Raw genomic sequence first — 20,932 nt, forward strand, 5'->3', positions numbered from 1 at the left:
GTGAGAGTTTTTATGATGAATAGATGTTGAATTTTGTCACATGATTTTTCTGTATCTATTGAAACGGTCACATGATTTTTATCCTTCATTTTATTTATGTGGTATAACATGTTGATTGATTTGCAAATATTGAACCATCTTTGCATCCCTAGAATAAATCCCATTTGTGGTAAATGATTCTTTTAATGTATTTTTGAATACAGTTTGCTAATATTTTGAGTATTTTTTTGCATCTGTGTTCATCAGGATATTGGCCTATAATTGTGTGTGTGTGTGTGTGTGTGTGTGTGTGTGTGTGTGTGGTATCTTTGTCTTGTTTTGGTATCAGGGTAAAGCTGGCCTCATAGAATGTATTCGGAAGCTTTTCTTCCACTTCTGTTTTTTGGAATAGTGTGAGGAGAACAGTTATTAACTCAGCTTTAAATGTTTGGCAGAATTCACCTTTGAATCCCTGTAGTCCTGGACTTTTATTTTTTGGTAGTGTTTTAATTAACAATTCAGTTCTGTTGCTAGTGACCAGTCTCTTCCAATTATCTATTTCTTCTTGAATCAGTTTTGGAAGATTGTATATTTCTAGGAATTTATCCATTTCATCTAAGTTGTCCAATTTGTTGCCATATAATTTTTCATGATATTCTCTTACAATCCTTTGTATTTCCATGGTGTCCATTGTTAATCTTTTTCATTTCTGATTTCATTGTTTTGGGTCCTTTCTCTTTTTTTCTTCATGATTCTGGCTAAGTGTTTATTAATTTTATCTTTTCAAAGGACCAGCTCTTTCATTTTTTCTATTGTGTTTTTTAATCTTTACTTTGTTTACTTCTGCTCTGATTTATAATTTCCTTCTTCTACTCACCTTGGGCTGTATTTGTTCTTTTTCTAGTTCCTTTAGGTATAAGGTTAGATTCTTGATAATCTTTTTTTGTTGTTAATATTTTGTTTTTAAGTAATCTCTACACTCAACATAGGGTGCAAACTCACAACCTCAAGATCAAGAGCCACTTGCTGTACTGAATGAGGCAGCCAGGTGCCCCAAGGTTAGATTCTTTATTTGAGCTTTTACTTGTTTCTTGAGGTAGGTCTATATCATTATGTATTTGCCTCTTAGAACTGCTTTCATTATGCCCCAAAGATTTTGGACCATGGTGTTTTCATTTTCATTTCCTCTATGTATTTTTAAATTTCTTATTTGATTTCTTCACTGACCCATTGTCTGTTTAGTATCATGTTATTTAGCCTACACATGTTTGTGTTTTTTTTCAGTTTTTTTTCTTGTGATTGATTTCTAGTTTCTTACCCTTGTGGTTAGAAAAGATGTGCAGTATGATTTCAGTCTTAAATTCTTAAGAATGAATTCTTAAATTTATTGAGACTTGTTTTGTGGCCTGATCTATTCTGGAAAATGTTCCATGTGCACTTTAAAAGAAGGTGTATTCCATTGTTTTTGGATGGAATGTTCTGTATGTATCTGTTAGGTCCATCTGGTCTAATGTGTCATTCAAAGATACTGTTTTCTTATTGATTTTTCTGCCTGGCTGATCTATCTACTGATGTAAGTAGGGTACCCCCTACTATTACTGTATTATCACAAATTTCTTTATGTCCATTAATATTTGCTTTATGTATTAGATGCTCCAGTGTTGGGTACATAGAGTATTACAATTGTTATATCCTCTTGTTGGATTGATCCCTTTATCCTCATATAATGCCCTTTTGTTGTCTCTTGTTAGAGTCTTGTTTTAAAGTTTGTTTTGTCTGGTGTAAGTATTTCTACTCCAGCTTTTTTTTCCCCCACTTCCATTTGTGTGGTAAATGTTTTTTTTTGTTTGATTTTTGTTTTTTGTTTTTTGTTTTTTATCCCTTCACTTTCAGTCTATTTGTGTATTTAGGTCTGAGGTGAGTCTCTTATAGGCAGAATATAAATGGTTGGGGTTTTTGTTGTTGTTGTTTTGTTTTGTTTTACTCATTTCACCACCCTGTGTCTTTTAATTGGAGCATGTAGGCTATTTACATTTAAAGTAATTATTGATAGGTATGTACTTACTGCCATTTTGTTAATTGTTTTCTAGTTGTTTTTGTTGGTTCTACTCTGTTCTTCTTCTCTTGCTCCCTTTCTTTGCAATTTCTTTTAATTTTTTTAAGTTTTATTTATTTATTTTTGAGAGACAGAGAGAGTGAGTGGGGGAGGGGCAGAGAGAGAGGGAGAGAGAGAGAATCCCAAGCAGGCTCCACGCTGCCAGCACGGAGCCCGATGTGGGGCTCGAACTCACACACCATGAGATCGTGACTTGAGCTGAATGAAACCAAGAGTCGGACTCTTAACCAACTGAGCCACCCAGGCGCCCCTCTCTTTCTTGTAATTGATAAGTTTCTGTAGTGTTATATTTGGCTTTCTTTCTCTTTAATTTTTGTGTATTCTTTGATAGGTTTTGGGTTTTTGATTACCATGAAGTTCATATATAACATATTAACTATATAGGAGTCTGTATTAAGTTGATTATCACTTAAGTTCAAACAAATGTTAAAAAAATGTTTTACTCCCTCCATGTTTTATGTATATGCTGTCATATTTTATATCATTTTATTCATAATTTTCTTACATCTAATTATGGCCACTTCTTTTTCACTTAAAGTCCCTTTAACATTTCCTATAAGGCTGGTTTAGTGGTATAAACTCCTTTAACTTTTGTGTGTCTGGGAAAACTCTGTAGCTTTCCTTCAGTTGTCCATGATAACCTTGCTGGGTAGAGTATTCTTGGTTGTAGGTTTTTTCCTTTCAGTACTTTGAATATATCATGCTACTTCCTTGTGGCCTGCAAAGTTTCTGCTGAAAAATCAGCTAATAATTTTATAGGGTTTCTCTTGTATATAATTTTTTGCTTCTCTCTTGCTGCTTTTAAAATTCTCTCTTAACAAAATATTAAAGATTAAAGATAATGTGTTATGGTGTGGACTTCCTTGGCTTTATCTTGTTCAGAACTTTCTATGCTTCTTGACCCTGAATGTCTATTTTTTTTCTCATAGGTTAGGAAGGTTTTCAGCTATTATTTCTTCAAATAAGTTTTCTGCCCCTTTTTTTCTCTCTTCTCCTTCTGGGACTCCTATAGTGTCAAAGTTTATTTCCTTGATGTTGTCCAAAAGATCCTTTTACCTGTCCTCATTTTTTTCTTCCAAGATTTTATTTAAACTCAAGTTAGTTAACTTATAGTGTTATATTGGTTTTAGGAGTAGAATTTAGTGAATCATCACTTACATATAATACCCAGTGCTCATCACAAGTGCCCTCCTTAATGCCTTTCACCCATTTAGCCCGTCCCCCCATCCATCTTCCCTCCAGCAACACTGTTTGTTCTCTACAGTTAAGAGTCTCTTATGGTTTTCCTCCCTGTTTTTATCTTATTTTTCCTTCCCTTCTCCTATGTTCATCTATTTTGTTTCTTAAATCCACATATGAATGAAATGGTATGTCTTTAACTAATTTCACTTGGCATAATATAGTCTAGTTCCATCCACATTGTTGCAAATGGCAAGATTTTGTTCTTTTTGATGGCTAAGTAATATTGCATTGTATAAATATACCACTTTTTCTTTATCCATTCATCAGTTGATGGACATTTGGGTTCTGTCCATAATTTGGCTATTGTTGATAGTGCTGCTATAAACATTGGGGTGCATGTGCCCCTTTGAATCAGTATTTGTGCATTCTTTGGGTAAATACCTAGTAGTGCAATTGCTGGGTTATAATATAGTTCTATCTTTAACTTTCTGAGAAACCTCCACACTATTTTCCAGAGTGTCTGCACCAGTTTGCATCCCCAGGAGCATTGTAAGAGGGTTCCTCTCTCTCCACATCTTCACCAACATCTATTGTTTCCTGAGTGGTTAATTTTAGCCATTCTGACAGGTGTGAGGTGGTATCTCATTATGAATTTGATTTGTATTTGTATTATGAGTGGTGTTGAATATTTTTTCTTGCATCTGTTCATGTATTCTTGCCCATTTCTTGACTGTATTATTTTTTCTTGCATCTTGTTGAATATTTTTTCTTGCATCTGTTCATGTCTTCTGCCCATTTCTTGACTGTATTATTTTTTGGGTGTTGAGTTTGATAAGTTCTTTATAGATTTTGGTTACTAGTCCTTTGTCCAACATATCATTTGAAAATATCTTCTCCTATTCCATCAGTTGCCTCTTAGTTTTGTTGAATGTTTCCCTTGTTGTGCAGAAGCTTTTTATCTTGATAACATCCCAATAGTTCATTTTTGTTTTTGTTTCCCTTGCTTCTGGAGATATGTCTATAAAGAAGTTGCTATGGCTGAGGTCAAAGAGGTTGCCGCCTGTGTTCTCTTCTAGGATTTTTATGGCTTCCTATCTCACATTTAGGTCTTTCATCCATTTTTTAATTTATTTTTGTGTATGGTGTAAGAAAGTGGTCCAGTTTCATTCTTCTGCATGTTTGTGTTCAGTTTTCCCAGTACCATTTGCTGAAGAGACTATCTTTTTTCCATTGGATATTCTTTCCTGTTTTGTTGAATAGGAGTTGACTACACAGTTATAGGTCCATTTCTGGGTCCTCTATTCTGTTACATTGATCTATGTGTATGTTTTTGTGCTGGTACCATACTGTCTTGATGAGTACAGTTTTGCAATACAGCTTAAACTCCAGAATTGTGATGCCTTCAGCTTTGTTTTGCTTTTTCAACATTACTTTGGCTATTCAGGGTCTTTTGTGGTTCCATTCAAATTTTAGAATTGTTTGTTCTAGTTCTGTGAAGACTGCTGATGTTATTTTGATAGGCATTGGATTGAATGTGTAGATTGCTTTGGGTAGTATAGACATTATTTTTTAAAATTCTTTTCTCTTTTTGCTGTTAAGCTTAGGTGCTTTTCATTACCCCCTCTTCCAGATCCCACTGATATGTTCTTCTGCATCAGCTAATCTGTTGATTAAATTTTGTTTTAAAAATTTTTAATGTTTATTTATTTTTAATAGAGAGAGAGAGGGAGCATGGACAGGGGAGGGGCAGAGAGAGAGGGAGACACAGAACATGAAGCAGGTTCTGGGCTCGCGGGGCTAGAACTCACAAGCCATGAGATCATGACCTGAGCTGAAGTCAGACACTTAACTGACTGAGCCACCCAGCTGCCCTAAATTTTGTTTTAAATTTCAGTTACTGTATTCTTCAACTGTGATTCATTCTTTTTTTGTATTTTCTGATTTCTGCCAGTCTTTCCTCCAGCCCAGTAAGCATCTTTACAATCATTACTTTATATTCTTTATCAAGCATATTGCTTATCTCCATTCCATTTAGTTCTTTTTCTGAGGTTTTGTCTTGTTCTTTCTTTTGGAGCATATTCCCCTGTCTCTCCATGTTGCTTGACTTTCTCTTTTTGTTTCTAAAGATTAGCAGAACAGCTGCTTCTCCTAAACTTGAAGGAATGGTCTTATGTATGGTCATCCCCTATATAGACTGTGTGCTTGGTGACTTTTGCTGGCTTTCTGGAGCTGTGGACGGTGTGGGCCAGGGGTCTTAGGGCTCTCTGTGCTGTAGGAACCTGGCAGGACAGCTGAAGTCGAAATGGGGGTAAGCTGAGGGTCTCAGGGCTCTGTGAACAGAGGGCACCTTGACAGGATAGCTGAAGCTAAAGTGGGTTTAAACTGAGGTTTCCAGGATTCTTTGCACAGAAGATGCCCTGGAGCAGTGGCTGTAGCTAAGGTGGGGTATAGGCTTGATGATCCTCCATGAAGCCAAGGTGGGGTATAGGCTAGGGTATTCCATGCAGGGGGCAACCTGACAGGATAGCTGAAGCTAAAGTAGGCATGGTCCAGAGTGGTCCCTGGGCCAATATGCCCAGGCAGGAGAGCTGAAGCCAAGTGGGTGCATGCTGGGGTGTCTTGGGTGCTCAGCACAGTGGATGCCTTGGCCAGGTGACTGGAGCCAAGGCTGACATGAGTGGGATTGTCTCTGAACAGAGATTGCCCTGGCGGGGTGGCTGGAACAGGCACAGGTGGGGTAGGCACAGGCGGGGAATTTCCAGGGTCCTTCATGCAGGGAGCACCCTGGTGATGTAGCAAGATTTGAAGCAGATGGAAGTCAGAAGGTACTGGAGCTCTCTGCATTGGAGGTACCCTGGAAAGCTGTCTGAAGCCCAACTGGTGTAGGCCTGGAGTGTTCCAGAGTGCTTTGCTTTGCACCTTGGTACAAAAGCTGTTGCTATAATGATTGCTAACCAGGGGTTTCCAGGCCCTGTGGCCACCTTGGTGGAATGAGTAGGCTTATGTGGGCTAGAAGCCCAGGGCTCACTGACAGGCAGGCTTGTTAGGATGCCTGGGCTGTACCCTGGTCTGTGCTTTGAAGGTGGAGGGAGAGTGTAGACTATGTCTAGCAGTTCCTTTCACCTAGAGATGGTTCCAGAAGCTCTCTTGCTGTTTGGCAGAATTCTAGGGCTGGTTCTTTTATATGATAGCTATTCTTTTAAATTGCAGGTTTGTTTGTTTGTTTGTTTGTTTGTTTTGTGCCCATGGACAGATAGATCTGCTCCCAGTCCCTCAGTACCATCCCTCCCCACTACTGTTTGCAGCAGTGGAGGGGTCCTTTGCTACCATCTCTTGCTGTTCTCTTTTGCCATATTTTGTTGTGCAGAAGCTGTTCAGTTGGCCCTAGTTCTTCTTCAGGAGGAATTGTCCTATAAATAGGTATAATTTGTTATGTTGCATGGAGGAAGTGAGTTCAGTGTCTGCCTACATCACCATCAGACTGGAATTCTAGATGGGTCTTGTAATTTTATCCATTCAGTCACTCTGTGTCTTTTGACTGGAGAATTTAGTCCATTTACATTTAAAGTAGAGCAACAGGTATGTACTTATTCCATTGTGTTGTTTTATGGTTGTTTTGAAAATCCTTTATTCTTTTCTTGTTCTCTTCCTTGGTGACTTGATGATTTTCTTTAGTGGTATGCTTAAATTTCTTTCTCTTTCTCTTTTGTGTACTACTATGTGTTTTTGAGTTGTGATTACCATGAGGCTTACATAAAACAACTTATAACAGTATTTTAAGTTGATGATGACTAAGTTCAAACACATTCTAAAGCTCTACAGTTTTTTACTTCCCTCTGACTCCACAATTTGCTTTTGATGTCACATATTACATTTATCTTGTGTAGCCATTAATATTTTTTGTAGTTATGGTTATTTTTATTACTTTTGTCTTTTAACCTTCATACTAGTTTATAAATTAACTCACCATTTTTACATTAGATTATTCTGAATTGTATAATATATTTACTTTTGCCAGTGAGATTTATACTTTCATATGTATTGTTCTCACTAATTAGCACCTTTTCCTTTCCTTTCAGCATTTCTTAGAAGGCATTTCTAGTAGTGATGAACTCTACAGCTTTTGCTTGTCTGGAAAACTATATCTCCTTCAATTCTGAAGGACAACTTTGCTTGATAGAGTACTCTTAGTTGATACTTCCTTTCAGCACTTTGAACATATTATCTTGCTCCTTTCTGGCCTGCAAAATTTCTGCTGAAGAATATACTCATAGTCTTACAGAGTTCCCTTGTTTGACAAGTTGTTTTTCTCTCTTTGCTTTAAATATTCTCTCCTTGTCTTTAACACTTTAATTATGTGTCTTGGTGTGGATCTCTTTGGGTACATATGTTTTTGAACTTTCTGGGCTTCCTGGATCTTGCTGTCAGTTTCCTTTCCCAGGTTGGGGAAGTGTTCAGCCATTATTTGTTCAAATAAATGTTCTGCCCCCTTTTCTCTCTTCTTCTGGGACCCTATAATGTGAATGTTGGTCTCTTTGGTCTTGTCCCATAAGTTCTTTAAGCTTTCTCATTCTTTTTTCTTTTTGCTGCTCTGATTGGATGAGTTCCACTGCCCTGTCTTCAAGTCCACTGATTCTTTCTTTTGCTTTATCTAGTCTGCTATTAAACAATGTAGTGTGCGTGTGTGTTTTTTAGTGCAGTTATTGTACTTTTCAGTTCTGTGACTTCTGTTTGGTACTTTTTTATATTTTCTCTTTGTTGAAGTTCTTACTGTGTTCATCCATTCATCTCTCAAGCATGGTAAGCATCTTTATGACAGTTACTTTGAACTTTTTATCAGGTACATTACTTACCTCTGTTTCATGGAGGGCTTTTTCTAAGGTTTTGTCTTAACTTTTTGTTTGGAAGGTATTCCTGTTTCTTCATTTTCTTTGACTCTGTGTTGGGTTTTTATCTATTATTTAAAATAACCACTTCTCCCATTCTTGAAGGGGTGACCTCATGTTACCTTATTATTGAAACCTATTGTTCAACCCTGCCCTAGCTCTTGATTTTCTGCCAAACCTTTGTGATTGTCTAAGCAGCCTACTATAGTCTTGGTGGCTTCTAGTAGGTGAGGGTGTACCAAGATCTCTCAGTGCCCTAAAGGAGAGTATCTCAGTCAGCACCTAGATTCAGGCTGATTGGAAGCCAGACACTCAGACAGCAGCTTTTAAAAAATGCCATTATTCCTCTTTCAGGGGAAGACTGGAAATGGACATTTCTGTGTGTTCCCTCTGTGCTGATCTTTGGGATAATAGCCAGTTAAGAACTGTTTCTTTGTTTGCCACCATTAACACAAGAACACAAGCCCTGTGAACACAAGTACCTCTGGCCACGAAAGCCAGGCTATCAAGAGATGTGGTATGGCCACAAATGCTGGAAACTCTGATGATATGGGGCAGGACAGAGGCAGGAAGATGATGACACCTGCCAGCCTCCCTGGTCTCTAGAGGGGATTGTAGTTTGCCCTTAGATGTGTTTTTAACGAGAAGTTTGCCCCTTAGGCCACAGTGATGAAGATAAGCTAATAGGCCTCTTTCACAGAAATACTGGAGGTGCATTTCAGACTGCTATCTCTGTGTTGTGCCCTGGCGAGGAGGGAGCCACTTAAGAACTGTTTCTCCATTTGTTGCAGTCCTGTGAGACTCACAAATGTAAGTCCCCCAGGCCACCAGAGCCCAGTGTGATCAAGGGTTGCCCTTAGGCAGCAGCTGCAAAATCCACGGCACCAGATGTGTGAATGAATGCCTTTCCAGGAAATACTGGTGACACAGAGGGAGGCAGAAGCAGAGTGTGAAAATGGCTCCCACTGGCCTCTGTGGTCTTTAGAGTAGTTCAGTAGGCTGCTATGTGTGTGTTAAGTTAGAAGCCTGTCCCTCCCTCAGGACAAATCTTTAAGATAAGCACACAGATGTTTTTCACAGGAAGACTGGGCACTTTTCAGTTGGCTTCCTCACCGCCGAGCTCTGGGGGTGGCCAGAGCATTCTGCATGAGCCCTTTAAGAACTGTTTCTTGGGTGTGTGAAATGGGTGAAGCCGTCACAAGGCATAAACTTCCAAAAGTTTTGGGGATGTCATGTCCAACATGGTGACTATAGTTAATAGCACTGTGCTGTACATTTGAAAGTTGCCGAGAGATCTTAAAACTCTTAGAATTTTCTCTATTCTCATGGACTTTTCATCTTTCAAATTAAAACTGTGAGTAGACTACAGAAAACAAAAGTACTTCTCATTTTGCTATAGCCTCTGGGTCTCATGGTCACAAACACCATTGGCTGTCAAAGCTAGATGCTTTGGGGGCTCGTCTCTTAGGTACAGGTCTTAAAAGTTGGGGTGCCAGATGTGGGGTCCAGACCCTTCACTCCTCAGGAAGAATCTCTGAGTTGTGCTGGGCGTGGGGGGTGGTCAAAGTAAGATTGTGTCTCAGCCTCTCCTGTTTCGATGTGTGTTTTTTTTCTCATTTTCCCAATTCATAGGACTTATCTACTTGTGTTTCTTTTAGAGGACATTATTCTGTATGTAGCTGTAGATTCAGTGCATCTGTGGGAGGAGGTAAGTTCAGGACCCTCCTATGTCACGATCTTGAACAAGAACCCTCTTGTTTATGATCTTAGTACCACAATAGTGGGTAAGAGTACAGACTCCAGGGTCCAGCTGCCAGGGTTACTGCCCTGCCTGTTCACTTCCTGGCTGGGGAACTTAGGCCTTTGTCGAATGGGGGTAAGGGTAGCAAATGGCTTGTAAGGTTGCTTGAGGACAGAGTGCTTAGGGCTGGGGGGCACCGGGGACTCAGCAAAAGAATTTATCCTCTGTCTTCTCCATCTGGAGGGTCAACTTCTTGAGGGCAAGACTTTTTTTCTTGGCACCCCTGCCCCCTAGAATGAATGGATGGAGACTATGGCTAAATATTCCGTATTCATTGGCCTCAGCCCTCATCCCACTGGCCTGACTATTGCATTCCAGTCCGATCTCTGCTTTTTTTCTGGGCCCCTCACAGCTTTCAATCCTGTCTTTCATGCACCTTTGAGTCTTTGTAGCCTTTCTGGTCAATGGCTATGTGGTCTGTCCCAGGGAACTCCCCAAGGCTGGTGAAACTGTGTATAATACAGACTGGTGACAGGCTTTTTTAGGTGAAATTTAATCTTTCCAGCGAGCAGCACCATTTGTGTGTAATTGCCGAAGTTCTAGTGGGAGTATTAGGACACAGTAATTGCCAAATTTTACACTATTCCAGGTGTGTACACATGAAACATGGTAAATGTGACTATTTCACAAAAGCCACAAATGCTCTATGGTGTGTGTAGCAAGGCCCTGTGATGAGGCAGTTAGACTACCTGTGCAATGTGTGCAGCTTTGTTTTCAAAACACCATAGATCAGTGTAAGACAGAGTGGAGGGGCAGAGCACTGGACAGGAGAAGGTGGCATCTAATAGGGGAGATACCTGAGATTTGGGAAGGAGCCAACCTCATCTACTTCTAATGCTTAAGGCTTAAGAAAGCTACCCGCAGGGGTGCCTCAGTAGCTCAGTCGGTTAAGCGTCTTTGGCTCAGGTCGTGATCTCAGTTTGTGAGTTTAAGCCCCCCATATCAGACTCTCTTCTGTCAGCGTGGACCCTGCTTCAGCTACTCTGCCCCTCCCCCACATTTTCTGTCTCAAAAAAAAAAACATTAGAAACAATTTTTAAAAAAGCTACCTTCAGTTTGTGGGCTCAGTTAACCAGCTAAAATGTAGATGTGAGAGAACTTGCAATTAGAGACCAATTATTTGGTAGGCATTTTTATAAGTGTACCGTATTGCTTCTTTCTCATAACTACCACTCACTAAGTGAGAGTTGGGATTTGAACCTGGGCCTGACTGACTTCTCCTGAAGCTGAGACCCTACCCACTGCATTTTCACTTTCCACTGTTAAGTAGGAGACCTCAGCGGCAAAGTAGGGCTGGATTTTGTGCCAGCTTGACAATACTCTGGACTGACTGGAAACAACCCAGTTGTTCGTACCTCAAATGACCCAACTGGTCTAAGGGAAAGGCTGCCTCTAGCTTATCTATGCAACTGTATTTTTTTCCCTGCCATGCTGGTCAGCAGGTGCATGGCAGCTGGTGTTAGCATCTCTCCCGGTAGGTGGTGGGTGGTGGTGATGTCAGTCTGTACGTGCTGATAGCGGGTGGCACACTTTTCTCGGGGGGAGGGGGATACAGTGCATCACATGTTCGATGACAGCCACACTGTATACATTTCTTATTGAAACTCTGATAGAATACCTGATTCTAGATGAGAAAGCAGCCACCTTTCAGCTAGGCTTGCTATGTAGTGATATATACTTGACAGAAAACGGTGTCTAATTTCAGACCTCAATGTGAAAGGCAGAGCTCTAAAGAAAAGCACAAATATGTACGATTGGAAAATCGGACTTATCTGGGGAAGTACAAGTTAATGGAATAACGAGGTGATCTTTTAAAGTTTTTTAAGGTTAAGATACTTCCTACAAAGTAGTGGTTTTATTTTAGTCATCTGATGAAGCAAGACAAAGAAGAAACTGTTTTCCTCTCATAAATTAGATCAGCATTTCCCAGACTGATACCCAAAGGAACAGTGTTTCATGAGATGTTAATGCCTTGAAATGTTATGAACTATACTTTGAGGAATGGTATATCCTCCTCTTAAAAAGGTGGCAGGGGTGAGGGACCGAAACTGTTTAAGTCTGTTCCTAAGTGGTCCGTGGGGGGAAACAGCTTGGGAAATGCTGAAATTTCTGATTTTAAGGTAAGTTTGGATAGATGTATCTGGGTAGTTCACTCGTGTGATCTCTTAGTTTTATATGCTAGGTACTCTGATGTCCAGGATAGTTTGTAACCAAACTGATAGGTCAATAATCTGAAGCTTCTGGTCTGCTGCTTTTTAAGAAGAGGTGTCCAAAGCAAAAGAGCCCTGGCTCCGATGATCGGCTGAGTGGTTAATACAGAGGAGAGTGAGCCTGCCTCTAATGGCCGCATCACAATAAACCAGGGAGCTGGAATGGATGCACTCAACCTCTTCTCAGGGCTGGCCTTCTAGGATTTCCTTGTTTGGAAACTAACTTGTACGGAAAGGCGAACTGCTTTTCCAACACAAAAGTGATGTGATCCAGAATGCCCCTCAACACAAAGGAACCAGAAATCAAGCCTCCCATTCTTAAATAACATTTATTATTGTTGTAAAGAAGTCTTTTTCATGAGAACAGCTCTCACATTTAAAGCTATATTGGTTACGGTTACAGAAGCACATTTCACTGAGTGCTCTATATGAAGTGTGCCCGACTACGGCTCTGAATTCAGCGATCTATTATTCACGATGTGTTGGCTGCCATTTAGCTATTTATCCAAACATGCCTTTTTAATTTTTTTTTTTTTTAAAACATGTGCCTGCACAGGGTGGAAAAAGAAACGCCAAGGGCTTGCTAAAAAGGAGAAGCCTAAAAAAGATAAAATTCCCGCAGCAGTTCTGTTCAACTGCAGTCTGTGAGTGCGGGAATAGTGTCCACGTGGGGAAGCATGATGCCCAGTGGTTTCTCCGAGTTAACGGTGTGAAAGCCCTTGAGGTTTTCCCCGGCTGTCAGGAGGGAGTGGGAAATTCCATTTACTGAATCCAGTCGATGTTCAGGCACCGTGCTATGAATGCAAACATATCTGAGACTTCTTCTATCACTTTGGCCGTGGGCTTCCCAGCCCCGTGGCCTGCCTTGGTGTCCACGTGGATAAGCAGGGGGTTGCTCTGCTTCCGGCTACGGCCCACGATGTACTGAAGGGTGGCAATGAACTTCAGGGAGTGGAGTGGGACCACGCGGTCATCGTGGTCGGCGGTGAGGAGAAGCATGGACGGGTACTGGATGTCGTCTGCCTCCGGTAACTTCACGTTATGCAACGGAGAATATCTGAAAGACAGAGGCAGTTTCGTGGGGCCAGATATCAAAAGCAAAATTGTTTGTTCGCTAGGCTCATCAAGGAGGACTGGTGGGCCCAGTGAGCGAGGCAGCGTAGCAGCTTAACTTCTCCAGCGACGGCTGCAGCTAGCTGGCACACGGGGGACCGCCACAGACCCTGCCTGCATCGTCAGCTGGGCCCTAGCGGGCTGCGCTGTTGGAAACCGGGCAGCGGTGTCATGTATTTGCTCGCGCTTTGGAAGACTTTGTAAAAAGCAAAAAACTCACGGGGCTGTTGAAATGACCGTGACTATATATACACACTTACGGTCTTGAATGATTCCCATACTCTTTAGACTTACTTTTTTGTGACTACAAAGCGAACTGACTTTAAACTACTGATTGTGGACGTCATAGGTGCAAGCCTTTCTTTTGTTGGAAAACTTGAAATTCAAAGTTACAGCTTTTTGCCCCTTTAATATCTATGAAACTTTTATTCCAGGCTCAGCTTGGCAGTCCTGGGAAGAACACGGGTCCCCTCTGGGCCTCTTGGCGGCTCTCACAGGCCAGCAGAAAGAAGGAGGCGCCTTCTGAAGCACAGCCTTCCAGGTAAGCTAACAAAAGGGTTTTAAGAATAAAAGTGTAGCCAAATTAAACAGTAATTGATAGTAGTTAGGTGAGCAAGATGTCTTATTTTTTCTTCACATTTGACTCAATATGGACATCATGTCTTGCAGAGCGTTCGGTATTAATGAATACCATCAACTATTTTAGTAGAGTTTTATTTGGAGGGTGAATAGTCAAAAACAGTAAAATTTCTGCTCACTTAACCATATCAAGGCTGAAAAGTTCTGGAGGTAAGCCTCCCAACAGAAAAGAGGGGGGGTGGCAATGGATCGGTTTTCTGATTCATTTAAGACTGCTCTTGGATCAACCCCAGATAAGGGTTAGTTCTTGGGGAAAAAGGTTTGGAAAACTCTGCCTACTCAGAATACCAACCCCTACCTGTGTGATTCACACACATGCCACACTTATACATCAAAGATTCTGAGAAGTTCTGTAGAAAATTTATTGAAGCTTTTCCCAAACTTGGAAATTCAGCTCCTTCATTGGGGAGACCCCGTTTAGTCTCCAGACGGTGCTTCATGGGACACGCTGCAGGGTTTGAGCAGCTCCTGGTAAGGCCCCCCTCTGGCTCAGCTTGTGGTGTAGGGCTGAGCTCTCTGCTCATTTGGGAACAGGAGGTATGAGGAGACTACCGCCTGCGAGTGCCAGTTTGGAAAATTAAAGTCTAAAGTAGGAATATCCCAGACAACATCTTGAGAGAAAAAAATACTTAGAACCTTCTTTCCTCCCAAATTAATTTTAGAAGTATTAAGTTCCACTGAATATTTTGTTGCCTTTGATAAACAATTCAGTCAGTATTTTCAACTGAGTTTAGATGGGACTTCTCTCCCTACGTGTGTATTTTCTTTAATTTGAACTAGAGCCTCTTTAAATATTCAGCTTTTACTGGTATTTGCCAATGAGGTTATCTGTGTGTTTAAAAGTATTTAACGAAAAAACTTTAGTCATTTTAGCAGAATCTCTAAGTGAGGAGCTAGCCACAAAAAGCACTGAAAGAAAAAGTTTTTGGAGAAATTACTGTACTGAAATTTAAAGTTGACTGAGAAGGTTGGGACAGGGGACACAGAGCTCTTGCACCATCCTAAGGGCAATTCCTAACTGCTGCTGATAACGGTCTCCAAACCCCTAAATGTGGGAAGTGAAAAGAATGTAGCTTGCAGTCTCGAAGAGTCTAAACACCTGCCATTTTCTCACTGTTCTTGCCAAAGTGTTTGAAGGCGAGGAATGAAGCTGTGCAATACTTTCATAATGTGATTTGTAGTTTCAAATATACATGGTTACACTGAGAGAACAAAATAAGTTTAATGTACTTGCATACATCTCTATTTCCTTCTTTAAAAATTCCATATATAGATGTAAAGTATGATGACACCTTTTTCTATTATTTTGTGATTGCTAGGATAACAAATTACCATAAGTTTGGCAGCTTTTAAAACAACACAGATATCTTTTTTTTTTTTTTTTCCTTAAGAGAAAGAATCCCGAGCAGGGAGCCTGCTCAGTGCAGAGCCTGATTCATGGGGCTGGATCCCATGACCTTGGGATTATGACCTGAGCTGGATGCTCAACTGACTGAGCCACCCAGGTGCCCCACATAGATTCTCACAGTTCTTTCGGTCAGATGTCTGGGCTGGCCCAACTGGCTTCTCTGCTCTGGGTCTCAGCTGAAATCCAGGTGTCGGCTGGCTGGGCTCTTATCAGGAAATTCTGGGAAGAAAATCTATTTCCAGACTCATTCAGTTCCCATGTGGTTACAGGACTGAGGTTTCCATTTCTTTGATGACTGAATGATGGCTGGGGACTGTTCTCAGGTCCCACAGGCCCCTTCCCCCATCTTCAAAGCCAGCAATGGCAGATCTAGCCCTCATGATTCCAATCTGACCTCCCTTTCTGCTGCATTCCCTGACTCCAGCCAGAGAAAGTGCTCTGCCTTTAAGGGTTAGTCACTAGACTGGGCCCACTTCAGTAATCCAGGATTATCTCCTTATTTTAAGGTGAGCTGACTGGCGACCTTAATTTAATCTGTAAAGTCCCTTCACAGCAGCACCCAGATTAGTGTCTGATTAAAGAAACCAGGGGACAGGAATCTGGGGTGGGGTGGGGCTTACAAGTCTGCCTATCACATCTTTGTAGTCTGTTGTTGTTAAAGGTCAAAACAAGGAAGACACACAGGTACTCCCATCACTTTCCCTACTTTTGCAGTAAGTTATATGCAAATATGAGAAACTGTAGAGGACAAAGAGTCAAACACTTATCTTTTTGACTCTGTTCAGTAGTATAATATCACACGGTTAGCAACACACACACACACACACATATATATACACATATACGTATACATATATCTGTATATATACATATATGTATATATATCAATATGAATTCAAACCTTACTTGATAAGCCATTCGAAGTGTTGTTTGCTGTCTGAGCACCCATAATCGGTGGTCCAGGCATGACCAATGGTATATTTATGGAACTTCAGCATGTCCATTACTCCAACTTGGGCAATAACACAACCGAAGAGGTCAGGACGCTGATTTGCACAAGCAGCTGAAAACCAAGATAGAAAAGGGAGGCAGTCTATCATTAAACATCTAAATAAACAAAAACAAAATAACATTTTAAATACTTTCAGACCCATGGTTATCCTTTTTCCTAGAGCACAGGAAGAAACCATCATAAATCCCCCTGCCTAATGGCCATAAGCTTTTCTCCCTCCTTTCACTATATCTGAGGGGTAGGGTATTCTCACCAGGAATAGAGCTTTACTCCCCAAAGTGAATCTCAATAGGGGAGTGTTATTTGGAAAAACTCAAGGACTTCCTGGAAAATCTGTGTCTCCTGCTCCCTTTCCTTTTTTTTTTTTTTTTTTTGTTTCCACGAAGAAAACTTGTTCAGGATCTATGACATAATAAGAAATACATATTTAGTCCCTGTCCCCAGTTCCTAGCACAGAACTTCTGAAACTCTTGGGATTTACTGAGTGATAGGGGTAAGAAATAACTGGCCCCTTTCAACCATACCTGAGTTTATGCTAAAGAGGTGACTCTTGGTGGCTCCCTAGATGGCTACATGGTGGGGACTGGTGGCCGGAAGCCAACCATGTGATTGGAGAGGTGGATCTTTAATCCCCACCCCTGACCTCTGGGGAGGGAGGGGCTGAAAATTGAATTAATAACAGTAATGATTTAATCTATCATGCCTGCACAATAGAACCTCCGTAAAACCCCTTAACAGTGGAGTTCAAAGAGCTTCCAGGATGGCGAACACACTGAAATACTGGATGGGTGGCATTCCCGGAGAGGGCATGTTAGTTCTGTGAGCACCCCTCTACCCCATCCCCTACTCTACGCATGTCTTCCATCTTACCGTTCCTCAGGTCTATGAACTGTTCTGGCAGATTCTCAAACCTGAGGAGGCAGGTATGGGAACCCCAGCTGATAGCCAGTCAGTCAGAAATACAAGAGGCTTGGACTTGGGTGTCTGAAGTGGGGGCAGTTTTGTGAGTCAGAGTTCTTGCCATGTGGAGCCTGTGCTGACTGTGGGCAGTATCAGAACCGAACTGAGTTGTAAGACATCCAGTGGGTGTCTGGAGAGTTGGAGAATTGGTTGATGTTGGGGAAAAACCCCACACCCGTGGTGTGGGAAGTGTCGTGAGTAGAAACTGTTCATACAGCCCAAGGCAGGGCCTGAAACCCAGAACGGGCTCTAATTAATCACCTAAACAGTACACATTCTTGTACTGTTTTAAAATATTCTTCTTTGTATACTTAAGTTATATAAATGTATTTCTTTGTTTTGATAATTCAACAAGTGTTTATTGAACATCCTACTGTGTGCCAGCACTGGAGATATACCAGTAAATGTTTTAGTGGGAAAGATAAGTGAACAAGCAATTCCAGTATGGGCAAGTCTGGGTGCTATGGAAGTGGGGGGTAGGGGTACCCAACCCGGTGTAAGGCAGATAGGGAGGCTTTGCAGGGGAGTCACACCAAAGCTGGCATGACGAAGAGTTAGTCAAGAAAATCTGGGCTTTTCCTGCCTCTGGCAAAAAACCTAGTTCGCACCCTAATTCTGATTTCAGTCCTCATTCATAATGCCAGATCCTGAGTCCTACCCTGGGGGACCCTGATTCTCTCACTCAGATGTGAGAGGGGCTTTTCATAAGCCCCTTTTTAATAAGCATTCAACACATTGACAAAGGGAAATCCAATTCTGCAAGTTCCTCATGGGACCAGGTTTGCCAAAAGACAGAAACCAGTTCCTGAATATCAAACTGAAAACATAAAGGAGTTATTGGATGAAAGAGTAAATTATAGAACAATTCTCCCACTATTAGAATCAGATGGTATTTTCAATATCCCTTCTCATTAAATCTTAGATTTGCCCTTAATGCTTCTCTTTTACACCTTCACATACAATCCACGTGCAAATTCAGTTCACTCAAATTCAGGACACACCCAGAATCTGCTCCCTTCTGGCTACCTCCATCGCCATGCCACCACTGGGCCTCACTGGGATGGAGGCCTCCTCCCTGGCCGCCTGCCTTTCTGCCCTCACCTCCCCTTCCGTCTGCCCTGATTGATCCCATTACAAAATAAGTCAAATTATGACACTCCCCCAAAGGCTTCTTATTTCACAGAGTAAACTGGGTCCTCTACACTGGCTACGGGGTCCTGCCTGCTTTCGCCTCCTGCCGTCTCTCACCTCTCCTGACACTCTCCCTTGCTCACCATGCCCAGCAACAGACGTGGGCCTCTTTACTGTCGCCAGAATGCTCTGTGCTCTTGCTGGCCTCAGGGCCTTTGGTGTGTTGTCTGCCTCCTCCACTAGAACAAAAGCTCCGTGGGGTCAGAGGTGGTGTCTGTGTTGTTTGTATCAATGCCCTGTCTAAATTCGAACAAATTATTTTGGACGTATGTATTTTACCTACATGGGAAAATTTTTTTACAAGACTATATTCTATTGGGGTAAAGAGTAAAAACAGGTAGGTATTCAGGTTTTGCAATGACTCAGTACATTTCAAGGATAAGGAAACTGAGTGAATGTGCTGTCCTCCCTGAACCCTCTTCCAAAACAGTGGATTTTCACATGTGTTTTTAACTTGTGCCTGTAAGTCCAGCCTACATTTGTACAACGGCCCGTCATATCCTAATGACGTTGGGTGTAGGACCCTAGCAAGCAAAGCCCATAAATGTTCGTTACCAAGTGAAATTTAACTACCGAAAATTAGGACAAGCCACTTTGAGGCAGTGCCACTTACAGGTTAAAGGAGACTCTAAAACCATAGTGTTGGGGTGCAACCCCAGCATCACACACTTTCCAGCTGTGTGACCCTAGGCAAGCTACTCAACCTTCAGTGCTCCTGAGTCATTAGGAAAACGGGACTAACCCAATCCCAGTCAGTTCCTGTCTCTTGGGCTGTGTGAGTGTCAAATGAGAATATGCATGAGAAGAGCTCAGCCCTGGGCCCAGCACAGGTGCTCAGCAAGTGAGAACTAACAGTATGAACTTGCTCATTACTGTTACGCTGTGCATCCATCTGTATGCTACCTCATTTTCTCCATCTCTCCTCTCGCTGCACCCACAGCACAGGTGTTCAACAAATGTTTCATGATGATCATGCAAGTTCTGAGTAGCACAACCATAGGGGTTATCAGGCTCAGTCCCGTGATGGCTGAACTCTATAAACCTGTGGATCCGTGTGGGGACAGGGTCCTACCCAGTGTGCAGCTCAGAAGAGCTCAGGGCAGACAGGTGGGACAGCTTTTCAGGCTATCATGAATCAAGTCTACGTAAGATGGGTTCAGCAGTATCTTTTTTTTTTAATGTTTATTTACTTTTCAGAGAGAGGGAGAGAGACAGAGTGTGAGTTGGGGAGGGGCAGAAAGAGAGACACACATAAAATCTGAAGCAGGCTCCGAGCTGTCAGCACAGAGCCTGATGTGGGGCTCAAACCCATGAACTATGAGATCATGACCTGAGCTGAAGTCGAACGCTTAACTGACAGAGCCACCCAGGTGCCCCTCAGCTGGGTCTTTATGTGTCATTTATCAGGTACCTACTCCAATACAAATGGGTTTTGTTGTCTTTGGACCACTGCTCCCATCCATGAGCCAAGTAAATCAAGAGCTGTCTACAGTGTATCTGAAAACCCCCAAAGTGTTAACTAGTAAGTACAATAAAATCCAGTTCTCACCCACTAAGAGGCCTCCATTTGAACCTCCATTAATAGTCAGCCTCTTGGGAGATGTGTAACCTTCCTTGATGAGATATTCTGCAGCATGCTGAAAGTCATCAAAGCAGTTCTGTTTGTTTGCCAAGATACCACCTGCAATGTGCCAAAGTGAAAGACTGGTTAAGAAACAAAACATTAAAAAAAGACAATTTTAACCTAAATGGAATTCAAATGATAGGGCAGAGTTTCAACTATTGATCACTTAAACACAATGGGCTGACACCACATTAAGAATATGCATCATGGGGGTGCCTGGGTGGCTCAGTCGGTTAAGCGTCCGACTTCGGCTCAGGTCACGATCTCGCGGTCCGTGAGTTCGAGCCCCGCGTCAGGCTCTGGGCTGATGGCTCAGAGCCTGGAGCCTGCTTCCGATTCTGTGTCTCCCTCTCTCTCTGCCCCTCCCCCGTTCATGCTCTGTCTCTCTCTGTCTCAAAAATAAATAAATGTTAAAAAAAAAAAAAATTTAAAAAAAAGAATATGCATCATGGAAATCCATCAATACCACAATCACCAAGCCATACGGTGGATTTGTATTTTTCTAAATACAACAGCAGTGCCCTAAAGAGAAGAGATGATCTGTTATGTCAGAGAACCATGAGGACCAAAGTATGAAAGCATGTAATCAGAACGAACCTAGGTTTTGGAGAAGCTGAACTTAACCTTGAGCTGTGCTCAACCCTTTCTGAGCTCCACCTAGTGAACAGCGATGGGGCTGTGTGTGCCTCCCCCACCCGGGGACAACAGCAGTGCTCTGCACAGGTGTGCTTCTCAGCTCTCTCCCCTTTGCAGGAGACTGAAATCCTAACGATGAGAAAGAAGTTCTTCGGTTTTGCTCTTAATTAAGGAA

The 20,932-nt window shown here is 41.8% G+C and overlaps 1 protein-coding gene across 1 annotated transcript in view; it reads right to left on the minus strand.

Annotated features, from left to right (window-relative positions):
* Positions 1-12,484: 12,484 nt before the first annotated feature.
* LOC122220224 (prolyl endopeptidase) overlaps positions 12,485-20,932 on the minus strand; it is a 119,864-nt gene continuing 111,416 nt past the window's right edge. The window contains exons 13-15 of the mRNA XM_042939460.1: positions 20,047-20,178; positions 16,241-16,397; positions 12,485-13,231 (exon numbers count right to left, since the gene is read on the minus strand). Coding sequence (XP_042795394.1) covers positions 12,937-13,231; positions 16,241-16,397; positions 20,047-20,178 — 584 coding nt within the window. The 3' untranslated portion in view covers positions 12,485-12,936. The remainder of the gene's footprint in view (positions 13,232-16,240; positions 16,398-20,046; positions 20,179-20,932) is intronic.

Source organism: Panthera leo, chromosome B2, assembly GCF_018350215.1.
Source record: "Panthera leo isolate Ple1 chromosome B2, P.leo_Ple1_pat1.1, whole genome shotgun sequence".
In the NCBI taxonomy this organism is placed as follows: Eukaryota; Metazoa; Chordata; class Mammalia; order Carnivora; family Felidae; genus Panthera; species Panthera leo.